Genomic DNA, 14153 nt, shown 5'->3' with positions numbered 1-14153 from the left:
TAAGAGAATGTGAGTTTTCCTTTTTAGATAAATTCTGCCCTCTGTTATGAAAAATATTCTTAAAACTTATGGCCTTATAAGTTTTATGATGCCATTTACAAGAATTTCTCTTACTTGTAAACAATTGTGTTATTTGTTAAAGGAAGACCCTTCATATTTACACAGGTTTTAGTATCAAGGAGACTGTGGGAAATTACTATTATGAGAAGCTGCTGTTGACAGGATTGTTTTCAGGTTATCCTAGATAGAAGTTTCACTTTAATTGCATATTATAGCAGTTGAAAGAATATGCCTGTAACCAAAATAGTAACATAAATTTGGAGGGATCTGCTTAAACAATTGTTTTCAAGGCTCCTCTGGGAACAGGGCTGCTGTGTGCTATTGCAAACCTATTTCTCATATCACCACCCAGTCTAGCCATCTAGCAGGGTTTTGAGGTGTTCACATGGTGACACAGTGTCTTAATGGTATCTCTTGGGAAACATTTTTGGTGAGACAATATCAAGGGTCCTTAGAAATTGAAACAATACAAAAGAAAATAAAAACGAGGACAGGAGGCTGATCCACCTTTCTGAGCAGAAGTGCCATCTCCCAGATGTATTGATTTAATTAGCCTATAACATCTTCCTTTGATCTTTGTTGTCAAGTTCCCACAGTTAGGCTGCTTTGTTACACAATTTGCTTTATTATTTCCTTTAAGCATAGATCAAGAAAAATGCATCACAAAGCAGAGTTTCTCTTTAAACAAAATTAAAAGCAGCATAATATGTTAATTTAAAAGGTCTAAGTGGTGGAACAGTGGCTCAGTGGCTCGTTGGCAGAATTCTGGGACAGTGGCTCACTGGCTCAGTGGCAGAGTTCTTGCCTGCCATGCCAGAAACCTGGGTTCGATTCCTGGTGCCTGCCCATACAAAAAAAAAGAGATCTGAGATTTTTAAAAATGCCACAAAATCCAACATTTGTTTCTTTTCCTCAACACCCCATTAGAGTATACAGTATTTTTTTTGGTGCCTCTGTTAATGTGATCTTATGAACCTTTTATTTTTAAATGATATTTGCTGAAGATTTCCTTTGTTTTTACATTCATTTATTATCTCTTCTGCTATTTTTGATGCCTGTCAACATAATAATTTTTTGTATCTTATAAAAGAATGATAAAGATGACACCTCAACCTTTCATAAGATTCATAATATTATTCTAAATTTGGACAGTCTAACCATCATTGTGACTTCTTTCTTTTTTTTTTTAATTAGAGAAGTTGTAAGTTTACAAAATTATCATACATAAAATACAGGATTCCTATGTTCAACCACACCACCACTACCTTACAATGGTGTAGAAGATTTGTTACTATCAATGATAGCACTTTTAAAAATAGCTGTAATATTTTTTAATAGTTGTTACTTTTATTACAGTTGATGAAAGATTATTAAAATAATCATAGCTATTGTCCATTATTTACATTAGGTCTAATTTTTCCTGTGTAGTACACCATTATTACTACCTTGTATTAGTATCATACATTTGTTGTAATTCATGAGAGAACATTATTATGCTTGTTCTATTAAGCATATTCCATCATCTACAGTAGGATTCACTGTATTGTATAGTCCCGTGCTTTATCTTTTAATTCTTGTTCTAGTAATATATACATCCTAGTTTCCTCTATTTTTTTTACAATCAGTATCTTTTAGTATAATCACAGAATTATGCATTCATCATCACAATCAATTGTTGAACACTTTCATTACTCCAAAAAGAAAATACTCTTTAGCAGTCACTTCTCAATCACTCTATCCTTCCTCAGCCCTTCATAACCACTCATCTAATCCTGTTTCTATAGATTTATTTAAATTTAAAGAATACTAATATATTACTATTAACTATAGTCCATAGTTTGCATTAGGTACTAGTGGCGTATGTTTGTTATAGTTCATGAAAGGACATTCTGATGTTTGTACTATTCACCAGATACATCATACACCATTACAGTCCCATGTTTTATCCTCTAGAGTTTTTTCTAGTAACATACACAACCTAAAACTACCCCTTTCATCCACATTCATACACATAATTCAATGCTGTTATACTCCCAGTAATATGATACATCACCTCTACGCATTGTCCAAAATTTACAGTCAACCTAAATAGAAATTGTATGCAAATTAAGCATTAGCTCCCCTAGTGAGCTAGAATCCTCTACCCCCATTCTATCTCCTGGATACATTTTAACTTTATGAATTTGCTTACTATGCCTAGCTCATATTAGTGAGATCATACAGTGGTTGTGCTTTTGTGTCGGGCTTATTTCACTCAACACAATGTCCTCCAAGTTCATTGATGTTGTCGCATGCATCAAGATTTCATTACTTCTTACATCTGAATAATATTCCATCGTATGTATATACCATGTTTTGCTTACCCGTTCATTGGTGATGGACACGTGGGTTGCTCCCATCTTTTGGCAATTGTGAATAATGCCACATTGAACATTGGTGTGCAAATATCTGTTCGTGTCCCTTTTTTCACATCTGCTGAGTACATACCTAGTTTTGGGATTGCCAGATCGCATTACAGTTCTGTATTTAGCTTCCTGAAGAAACACAAGACTGTCTTCCACAGCATCTGAACCTGTATCATCTTATACTCCCACCGGCAATGAATGAGTGTTCCTATTTCTCTACATCCTCTCCAACACTTGTAGTTTTCTATTTTGTTTCTTTTAAGTAGTGGCCATTCTAGCACATGTGAAATGGTATTTCATCGTGCTTTTGATTTGCATTTCTGTAATAACTAGTGATGCTGAACATCTTTTCATGTGCTTTTTAGCCATTTGTATTTTCTCTTTGGAGAAATGTCGTTTCAAGTCTTTTGGCCATTTTTAAATTGGGTTGTCTTTTTATTGTTGATTTGCAGGATTTCTTTATATATTCTGGATATTAAATCCTTTTTGGATATGTGTTTCCAAATACTTTCTCCCGTTGAATAGATTGTCTTTTCAATTTCATGACAAAATCCTTTGAAGTACAAAAGTTTTTAATTTTGAAGAGGTCCCATTTATCTAATTTTTCTTTGGTTGCTTGTGCTTAGGGTGTAAAGTCTTAGAAACCATTGCCTACCTATCACAAAATCTTGAAGAGGCTTCCCTACATTTTCTTCTCGTTTTATGGTTGTGGTTCTTATATTTAGGTCTTTGCTCCATTTTGAGTTAGTTTTTGTATATGGTGTGAGAAAAGGGTCCTCTCTCATTCTTTTACATATGGATATCCAATTCTCCCAGCACCATTTCTTGAAGAGACTCTTTTGTCCCAGTTGGGTGGATTTGGCAGCTTTATCAAATACCAATTGGCCGTAGATGTGAGGGTATAATTCTGAATGCTCAATTCAATTCCATTGCTCAGTTTATCTTTCTTTATGCTAGTAACATTTGTTTTGACCATTGAAGTTTTGTAATATGCTTTAAAGTCAGTAAGTGTGAGTCCTCCAACTTTATTCTTTTTTTTCAAGCTATTTTTGGTTATTCAGGGCCCCTACTCTTCCAAATAAATTTGATAGTTGGCTTTTCCATTTCTGCAAAGTGGGCTGTTGGAGTTTTGATTGTGATTGCATTATATCTGTAAATCAGTTTGTAAATAATTGACATCTTAATGATATTTGGTCTTTTAATCCATGAACATGGAATTGCCTTCCATTTATATAGGTCTTTAGCAATGTTTTACAGTTTTCTGTGTATAAGTCTTTATATCCTTGTTAAATTTATTCTTAGATATTTGATTCTTTTAGTTGCTATTGGAACTAACAACTTTAGCTTTCCTTTGCTGAGAGTACTAAACAATAATTTATTAATTTTAGTGATTTGTTTTGTTAAATCCATAAGTGTTTCTTTTTTTCTCAGAAAAATGTGTTAAACTTTGTAAACATTCACAAAACTTAAAAAAAAATGAGCCTCAATATACGTTTCATTCTGATTCATCAAGTATGCTTCATCCCTCCCTTTTTCCTTTTTTTCTTTGTATTGAAGTACTTTACAACAAATCCTAGACATTGTAATTTTCTTCATTTATTTCGATATATGTGTGAGAATAAAAATAAGAATTTTTTTTACATAACCATAATGTCATCACACCAAAGTTGCCAATTATCCCTTTTTGATAGAATAACTAGTCTATATACAGATTTTATCAAATATCTCAAAGATGCCTTTTATTCTAGGTTTATCTGAATCTGGACATTGGTTGTTTGAAGTAATTTGTTCTTTATTGATCAGATTATAAAATTTTATCACTCATACGTAATAAGGGTACAATCTTATTTAAACAAACAAACAAAAAAAAACCACTCTCCCTGTTTCATTGAAAGGAAAAAATTAAATGTGGTATGAGAACAGTTGTAAATGAAATATATAACAGATGACCTGCTGAAAAATTTTCTGCTTCAAGTAGAAAAATTCTTCTGAAGCATTGGTACCCTATAGTATTATAATATCCTGTATTAGTTTTGTGTAAGTTAATTAGTTTTATATCACTATTATTTTAATATAACACCCTATGTTAGTTTTTAGTAAAGCCCTTAGTGTTTAGTAAGAGTTAATGAGGGTGGTCAGATTTAACTTGTACAAAATAGGATCCTTTAACAAAAATGCCTTTAATACCAACTTAGAGCTGTATAGGTGTGTTTTACTATAAGAAAACATAAAACTGTCAAAAAATCAACTTTTGTAGTTGATCATACTTGGTTACTAAGTTGTATTTTTCCTGTAACCTTTCCTGGACTCTGAACAAATTGGCACCCGCCTTGGTTTCTGTATTTGTCTATTAAAAATGACCCTGTCCAATTACCTGCTTTGGTCAGGCTCCAAGACCTGCTGTCTGTGATGTACCAGCTATAAGGATGTCAACATAAAGGCCAGAGATGATAACAGTCTGTGACGACCACTTTGTGAGAGGGCCTGGGTACATCTTTGAGTAAAATCTGATCTGAGTTATAGAGCTTGTACTGTTCTTTTATTTCCTCAGCAGATTTTCTTACAGAAAGATTCAAGAATATATATAAATTCTACAGCCAGATAGGGAAAAATATGGAATAAGTGTTTATATTATTGATGGTTTTTTCATTGTAAAAAGCGATTCATCTCAGGGTTCCTTCATGTGAGGAAGAATTCAGGGCACTTACGGAGTTTTATGAATAGAATTGGGTATGAATAGAATATTGGCTGGGCCAAAGATTTTTGAGTTATAGAAAAAGACCCCAATTTAAGTTGCATAGTTGCTTTCAACGTTTTTGACCTCAGGCTAAAGTATGAAATACTTTTTTTTTTTTATTAATTAACGGAAAAAAAGAAATTAACCCAACATTTAGAAATCATACCATTCTACATATGCAATCAGTAATTCTTAACATCATCACATAGATGCATGATCATCGTTTCTTAGTACATTCGCGTCGGTTTAGAAGAACTACCAACACAACAGAAAAAGATATAGAATGTTAATATAGAGAAAAGAAATAAAAGTAATAATAATAGTAAAAAAAAACCTATAGCTCAGATGCAGCTTCATTCAGTGTTTTAACATGATTACTTTACAATTAGGTATTATCGTGCTGTCCATTTTTGAGTTTTTGTATCTAGTCCTGTTGCACAGTCTGTATCCCTTCAGCTCCAATTACCCATTATCTTACTCTGTTTCTAACTCCTGCTGGACTCTGTTACCAGTGACATATTCCAAGTTTATTCTCGAATGTCCGTTCACATCACTGGGACCATACAGTATTTGTCCTTTAGTTTTTGGCTGGACTCACTCAGCATAATGTTCTCTAGGTCCATCTATGTTATTACATGCTTCATAAGTTTATCCTGTCTTAAAGCTGCATAATATTCCATCGTATGTATATACCACAGTTTGTTTAGCCATTCTTCTGTTGATGGACATTTTGGCTGTTTCCATCTCTTTGCAATTGTAAATAACGCTGCTATAAACATTGGTGTGCAAATGTCTGTTTGTGTCTTTGCCCTTAAGTCCTTTGAGTAGATACCCAGCAATGGTATTGCTGGGTTGTATGGCAATTCTATATTCAGCTTTTTGAGGAACCGCCAAACTGCCTTCCACAGTGGTTGCACCATTTGACATTCCCACCAACAGTGGATAAGTGTGCCTCTTTCTCCGCATCCGCTCCAGCACTTGTCATTTTCTGTTTTGTTGATAATGGCCATTCTGGTGGGTGTGAGATGATATCTCATTGTGGTTTTGATTTGCATGTCTCTAATGGCCAGGGACATTGAGCATCTCTTCATGTGCCTTTTGGCCATTTGTATTTCCTCTTCTGGTAGGTGTCTGTTCAAGTCTTTTTCCCATTTTGTAATTGGGTTGGCTGTCTTTTTGTTGTTGAGTTGAACAATCTCTTTATAAATTCTGGATACTAGACCTTTATCTGATATGTCATTTCCAAATATTGTCTCCCGTTGTGTAGGCTGTCTTTCTACTTTCTTGATGAAGTTCTTTGATGCACAAAAGTGTTTACTTTTGAGGAGCTCCCATTTATTTATTTCCTTCTTCAGTGCTCTTGCTTTAGGTTTAAGGTCCATAAAACCACCTCCAATTGTAAGTTTCATAAGATATCTCCCAACATTTTCCTCTAACTGTTTTATGGTCTTAGACCTAATGTTTAGATCTTTGATCCATTTTGAGTTAACTTTTGTATAGGGTGTGAGATACGGGTCCTCTTTCATTCTTTTGCATATGGATATTCAGTTCTCTAGGCACCATTTATTGAAGAGACTGTTCTGTCCCAGGTGAGTTGGCTTGACTGCCTTATCAAAGATCAAATGTCCATAGAAGAGAGGGTCTATATCTGAGCACTCTATTCGATTCCATTGATCGATATATCTATCTTTATGCCAATACCATGCTGTTTTGACCACTGTGGCTTCATAATATGCCTTAAAGTCAGGCAGCGCGAGACCTCCAGCTTCGTTTTTTTTCCTCAAGATGTTTTTAGCAATTCGAGGCACCCTGCCCTTCCAGATAAATTTGCTTACTGGTTTTTCTATTTCTGAAAAATAAGTTGTTGGGATTTTGATTGGTATTGCATTGAATCTGTAAATCAATTTAGGTAGGATTGACATCTTAACTATATTTAGTCTTCCAATCCATGAATACGGTATGCCCTTCCATCTATTTAGGTCTTCTGTGATTTCTTTTAACAGTTTTTTGTAGTTTTCTTTGTATAGGTTTTTTGTCTCTTTAGTTAAATTTATTCCTAGGTATTTTATTCTTTTAGTTGCAATTGTAAATGGGATTCGTTTCTTGATTTCCCCCTCAGCTTGTTCATTACTAGTGTATAGAAATGCTACAGATTTTTGAATGTTGATCTTGTAACCTGCTACTTTGCTGTACTCATTTATTAGCTCTAGTAGTTTTGTTGTGGATTTTTCCGGGTTTTCGACGTATAGTACCATATCGTCTGCAAACAGTGATAGTTTTAATTCTTCCTTTCCAATTTTGATGCCTTGTGTTTCTTTTTCTTGTCTAATTGCTCTGGCTAGAACCTCCAACACAATGTTAAATAATAGTGGTGATAGTGGACATCCTTGTCTTGTTCCTGATCTTAGGGGGAAAGTTTTCAATTTTTCCCCATTGAGGATGATATTAGCTGTGGGTTTTTCATATATTCCCTCTATCATTTTAAGGAAGTTCCCTTGTATTCCTATCTTTTGAAGTGTTTTCAACAGGAAAGGATGTTGCATCTTGTCAAATGCCTTCTCTGCATCAATTGAGATGATCATGTGATTTTTCTGCTTTGATTTGTTGATATGGTGTATTACATTAATTGATTTTCTTATGTTGAACCATCCTTACATACCTGGGATGAATCCTACTTGGTCATGATGTATAATTCTTTTAATGTGTTGTTGCATTCGATTTGCTAGAATTTTATTGAGGATTTTTGCATCTATATTCATTAGAGAGATTGGTCTGTGGTTTTCTTTTTTTGTAATATCTTTGCCTGGTTTTGGTATGAGGGTGATGTTGGCTTCATAGAATGAATTAGGTAGTTTTCCTTCCACTTCGATTTTTTTGAAGAGTTTGAGGAGAATTGGTACTAATTCTTTCTGGAATGTTTGATAGAATTCACGTGTGAAGCCATCTGGTCCTGGACTTTTCTTTTTAGGAAGCTTTTGAATGACTAATTCAATTTCTTTACTTGTGATTGGTTTGTTGAGGTCATCTATTTCTTCTTGAGTCAAAGTCGGTTGTTCATGTCTTTCCAGGAACCCTTCCATTTCATCTAAATTGTTGTATTTATTAGCGTAAAGTTGTTCATAGTATCCTGTTATTACCTCCTTTATTTCTGTGAGGTTAGTAGTTATGTCTCCTCTTCCATTTCTGATCTTATTTATTTGCATCCTCTCTCTTCTTCTTTTTGTCAATCTTGCTAAGGGCCCATCAATCTTATTGATTTTCTCATAGAACCAACTTCTGGTCTTATTGATTTTCTCTATTGTTTTCATGTTTTCAATTTCATTTATTTCTGCTCTAATCTTTGTTATTTCTTTCCTTTTGCTTGCTTTGGGATTAGTTTGCTGTTCTTTCTCCAGTTCTTCCAAGTGGACAGTTAATTCCTGCATTTTTGCCTTTTCTTCTTTTCTGATATAGGCATTTAGAGCAATAAATTTCCCTCTTAGCACTGCCTTTGCTGCGTCCCATAAGTTTTGATACGTTGTGTTTTCATTTTCATTCGCCTTGAGGTATTTACTAATTTCTCTTGCAATTTCTTCTTTGACCCACCTGTTGTTTAAGAGTGTGTTGTTGAGCCTCCACGTATTTGTGAATTTTCTGGCACTCCGCCTATTATTGATTTCCAACTTCATTCCTTTATGATCAGAGAAAGTGTTGTGTATGATTTCAATCTTTTTAAATTTGTTAAGACTTGCTTTGTGACCCAGCATATGGTCTATCTTTGAGAATGATCCATAAGCACTTGAGAAAAAGGTGTATCCTGCTGTTGTGGGATGTAATGTCCTATAAATGTCTGTTAAGTCTAGCTCCTTTATAGTAATATTCAGATTCTCTATTTTTTTATTGATCCTCTGTCTAGATGTTCTGTCTTGATGAGAGTGATGAATTGAAGTCTCCAACTATTATGGTATTTGTGTCTATTTCCCTTTTCAGTGTTTGCAGTGTATTCCTCACGTATTTTGGGGCATTCTGGTTCGGTGCGTAAATATTTATGATTGTTATGTCTTCTTGTTTAATTGTTCCTTTTATTAGTATATAGTGTCCTTCTTTGTCTCTTTTAACTGTTTTACATTTGAAGTCTAATTTGTTGGATATTAGTATAGCCACTCCTGCTCTTTTCTGGTTATTATTTGCATGAAATATCTTTTCCCAACCTTTCACTTTCAACCTATGTTTATCTTTGGGTCTAAGATGTGTTTCCTATAGACAGCATATAGAAGGATCCTGTTTTTGATCCATTCTACCAGTCTATGTCTTTTGATTGGGGAATTCAGTCCATTAACATTTAGTGTTATTACTGTTTGGATAATATTTTCCTCTACCATTTTGCCTTTTGTATTATATATATCATATCTGACTTTCCTTCTTTCTACACTCTTCTCCATACCTCTCTCTTCTGTCTTTTCGTTTCTGACTCTAGTGCTCCCTTTAGTATTTCTTGCAGAGCTGGTCTCTTAGTCACAAATTCTCTCAGTGACTTTTTGTCTGAGAATGTTTTAATTTCTCCCTCATTTTTGAAGGACTATTTTGCTGGATATAGAAGTCTTGGTTGGCAGTTTTTCTCTTTTAGTAATTTAAATATATCATCCCACTGTCTTCTTGCCTCCATGGTTTCTGCTGAGAAATCTACACATAGTCTTATTGGGTTTCCCTTGTATGTGATGGATTGTTTTTCTCTTGCTGCTTTCAAGATCCTCTCTTTCTCTTTGACCTCTGACATTCTAACTAGTAAGTGTCTTGAAGAACGCCTATTTGTGTCTAATCTCTTTGGGGTGCGCTGCACTTCTTGGATCTGTAATTTTAGGTCTTTCATAAGAGTTGGGAAATTTTCAGTGATAATTTCTTCCATTAGTTTTTCTCCTCCTTTTCCCTTCTCTTCTCCTTCTGGGACACCCGCAATACGTATATTTGTGCGCTTCATATTGTCCTTGAGTTACCTGATACCCTGTTCAAATTTTTCCATTCTTTTCCCGATAGTTTCTGTTTCTTTTTGGAATTCAGATGTTCCATCCTCCAAATCACTAATTCTATCTTCTGTCTCTTTAAATCTATCATTGTAGGTATCCATTGTTTTTTCCATCTTTTCTACTTTATCCTTCACTTCCATAAGCTCTGTGATTTGTTTTTTCAGTTTCTCTATTTCTTCTTTCTGTTCAGCCCATGTCTTCTTCATGTCCTCCCTCAGTTTATCGATTTCGTTTTTGAACAGGTTTTCCATTTCTGTTCGTATATTCAGCATTAGTTGTCTCAGCTCCTGTATCTCATTTGAACTATTGGTTTGTTCCTTTGACTGGGCCATATTTTCAATTTTTTTAGCGTGATCCGTTATCTTCTGCTGGCGTCTGGGCATTTAGTCAGATTTCCCTGGGTGTTGGACCCAACAGGTTGAAAGATTTTTCTGTGAAATCTCTGTGTTCTGTTTTTCTTATCCTGCCCAGTAGGTGGTGCTCGTGGCACACGTTTGTCTGCAGGTCCCACCAGTAAAAGGTGCTGTGGGTCCTTTAACTTTGGAAAACTCTCGCCTTGGGGGAGGTTCGCCAGCTGAAGCGACTTGGAAGAGTGCCAGCTGGCCCGGGGGTCCGAAAGCGGGGAGGGTCGCCGGCCGCCGCAGCCTGGGCGAGCGCCCGTCCGAATTTCCTGGTCGGCCCTGGGCACCAAGCATGGCGGGAGGGCGCCAGCCGCCGCAGCCCAGTAGAGTGCACCGTTCCCAGCCGGACCGGGGAGTCACGTGTTTGGAAGGGTCCCCCCCGCTCAACGTTCTCTGCAGTCTGGGGATTTCCAATCCAATTCTCTCAGTTGGCGTGGTGGGGGCGCCAGCTGCCGCGGCGTGAGGGGACCGCCTGCCCAATTCTGCCAGCTGGCCTGGGAAGGAGGAAGGGAAGGACTCCGGCTGCTTGCCGCTCCACCCGTGAAAGCCCGTGCCCCTCAGCGATCTCATCGGAGCTGGTTCTCCCAGCCAGTCAGCCGTTCCAGGATGGGACGCTGTCATTTTGATCTCTGTCGTGGCTCTGGGTGCTGTTCTGTATCGTTTCTACTCCCCTAGTAGCTGTTCTGGAGGAGAAAGTTGAGGATGGCAAGGCTGTCGAGGACAGTGGTGGAGGAGCCGGTGAAGGCAGAAGAGGGCATGATGGTGGTTGGAGAGCCGCTGGAGTAGGAGGAGAAAGGGAAGGATAAGATGGCGGATGGAGCGCCGCCGAAACAGAAGGGGAAAGAGAAGGGCAAGATGGCGGCAGGAGCGCCACCGGCGGAGAAAGAGGAAGAGGAGGGCTAGATGACAGCGGGAGCGCCGGCGGAAAAGAAGAGGAGGAGGGCTGAATGGCGGCGGGAGCGCTGCCGGCGGAGAAAGAGCTGAAATACTTTTTTTCATGAAGATCCAATAACACACGCACACACACTTCAAGCAAAGGTTTCTTGAAGGGATAATTACTTTTTAAATAAAAAATTCTGGCTGTGATCTACTCAATCAATTCCATGGCCCACGAATGGTTTGTGACCTGTAATTTGGAGCACACTTAGCATAGTGCGTAAATGCATGAATTTTAGTGTCCAGGGGACCTGGACTCAAATTTCAGCTCATCAATAACTAACGTTAGGCCTAAACAGAAATCAAATGTGCTTCTTGTGTTATTTTCAGGAAATAGTTATTGTGTCAAGGGAAATATAATCGTACTTAAACTTATAGTAGGTAGTTAAGACTAACTTCTCAAATTAATACATATGCTATCCCCCATCAAAAAGTTACTGTCCTCCCTCACTTAGAGCAAAACTCTATGCTGTTGTTTTCCAGGAATGCTAAGTTCAAGTGGCTAGGATTTGCATAGCGTCCTTCTCCCTGCCCACCTTTACAGGACTTTTTCCATGCTGCAGCATGTGCATGTGAGGGAGCTACTTTAACAAAGGTTATTACTAAGGATGTGAAGAGTATTTTTTGTTTAATCGTTAGATGAATACTAGCCCTTTTTATCTGTATCCCAAATAATGAAGCAATATTTTTAAATATTTTGAAATTTAAGGATACTTCAGAAATCTGTCCCAGAATACTTTCCAGTTATACTACATATCTTATGTGGAAAAACAAAATTATATGAACAAATTAAATATTTTTAACTTCTGAATTGTGGGTGGTGATGAGTAATAGATTACATTTACCTAAGTTATATAGAACTAGGAACCAAAATAATATGAGTTCAGGTGCATGGGTGGTTCAATGGTAGAATGCTCACCTTCCATGCGGAAGACCCGGGTTTGATTCCCGGACCATGCACACCAACCCCCCCCACCCCCCAAATAATATGAGTTCAAGCTCTGACTCTTCTGTTGTCTAGGCTCTTGAGTTGGGACAAGTCACCTCCCCTCTCTGTCTCTGTTGTCCTCTATGCCTATTCTAAGTACTACACCAATGCAAGGTGTTAATAATAGGGTGGTATATGAGAATCTTGTTTATTGTGCATGGTTGTTTTATAAGCTCACAACTTCATAATAATTTTTTAAAAGGATATTTTGAAAGTACTTTTCATAAATGTAATGTGCTTATGGTTCAAATTAATTGGTGACATTTGGATTGTTAAGAAATGGCTAGGTTTGGAAAAATCAGTCTGTATCATTCTCTCTTTAGATTTTTTTACTTGAAAAAAATTATATCTGTGCATGTGAATTGTACATTCAAACTAAATGTATTCCCAGTATTTAGTAGAGGGCAGAATAAAATGTAAAGTTCAGTGTATACGCTTGGGACTATGTTAAAATTATATATTCCTTTTAAGAAAAGCTGAATGACATTTAAATGACATTTTTCTGTTCTACAGAAACCAAAGGCAAATACCAAAGTAATTTGTAAGCGTTGCAAGGTAATGTTGGGACAGACTATGTCATCAGGTAAGGATTTCATAACAAAAAGCCAAAATGATTACCTTCTTATTAAGAAAACCAGTAAAGGAAGATATATTTGATAAATATATAGGAAACATAAATAATTAATATATGTTAGAGAATTTCTGCTTTTCTAAATAGAAATAACTAATATATCATTCAGTATTCCAAGAAGCTTGTGTATGTTGGCCTTTATATGTATATAGTATTGAATTTTTTTTTTAGTGTTGAGTTTTAAGCATTAATAAGTTGAGTCATTTTCAAGTGCTTCATATACTCTTTGTAGATATAACACATTATTATAAAATTATATTTGGATCTGATTTAAAGAAGACTGAGCCTTTTTCATAACACAACTCTTCAAACCGAGGAATTGGTGCCCAGAGACAAGAGAAGTTGATTTTTCCATCTACCATCTACCTCAGGGTGTATTTTGGAGTTGAGGGATGGGTGAGAACATGTTGAAATGGAAGAAAATGCATTCTGAGTTCTGTACTTTGTTTCTTGTCCTTTTTCCCTGTAGTGCTAATTATACTTTATATAAAGATTGTGTTTTGCTCCTTTAAAATACAACAGTGAGATTCCTGATAATCAAAATGCATTGCTATCTAAAAATATGGTTTAAAAATGTCTAGAGAGTTGCAACATGGTTAGTTCTGTGGGTAATGAACAATCATTTTTAATGTAATTAATTAGAAGATGTGATGTAAGTGAAGCTACTGTATTTAGTGGGAAGGCAAGTGCTATTTTATGTTTGCTTTTTAAATCTTCAAAATCTTTTAAGTAGTTATGCTCAAAGTGAACAGAAAAGGAAAAATGAATAGTAAAGGATGCCACCCTTAATGCTGTTTTTGGAGAATGAAAGCAGGCCCCTTAAGCAATAAAATGTTTTAGAAAATTTTGAGGCTTCCAGTTATATAAATTGAATTGATTTTTAAAATTCTTTTCTCCCTTCCCTGAAGCTCAGTTAAGTGTCAGTTAAGGAATAAAAAATGATGTACATCACAAAGACAAAGAAATGGAGAAGAGAAGCAAACAAATTTTTG

General features: G+C 36.0%; 1 protein-coding gene across 9 annotated transcripts in view; it reads left to right on the top strand.

Annotated features, from left to right (window-relative positions):
* UBE3D (ubiquitin protein ligase E3D) overlaps positions 1–14153 on the top strand; it is a 180952-nt gene that overhangs the window by 27840 nt on the left and 138959 nt on the right. For all 9 annotated transcript variants that reach the window (XR_013176263.1, XR_013176266.1, XR_013176264.1 and 6 more), the window contains exon 5: positions 13044–13113. Coding sequence is in view for 4 of the 9 variants with exons in the window: in XM_077162331.1 (XP_077018446.1) it covers positions 13044–13113 (70 nt within the window). In the remaining 5 variants the exon portion in view is untranslated. The remainder of the gene's footprint in view (positions 1–13043; positions 13114–14153) is intronic.

This window comes from Tamandua tetradactyla, chromosome 5, assembly GCF_023851605.1.
Source record: "Tamandua tetradactyla isolate mTamTet1 chromosome 5, mTamTet1.pri, whole genome shotgun sequence".
In the NCBI taxonomy this organism is placed as follows: Eukaryota; Metazoa; Chordata; class Mammalia; order Pilosa; family Myrmecophagidae; genus Tamandua; species Tamandua tetradactyla.
This window is presented reverse-complemented; position numbering and strand designations above follow the sequence as displayed.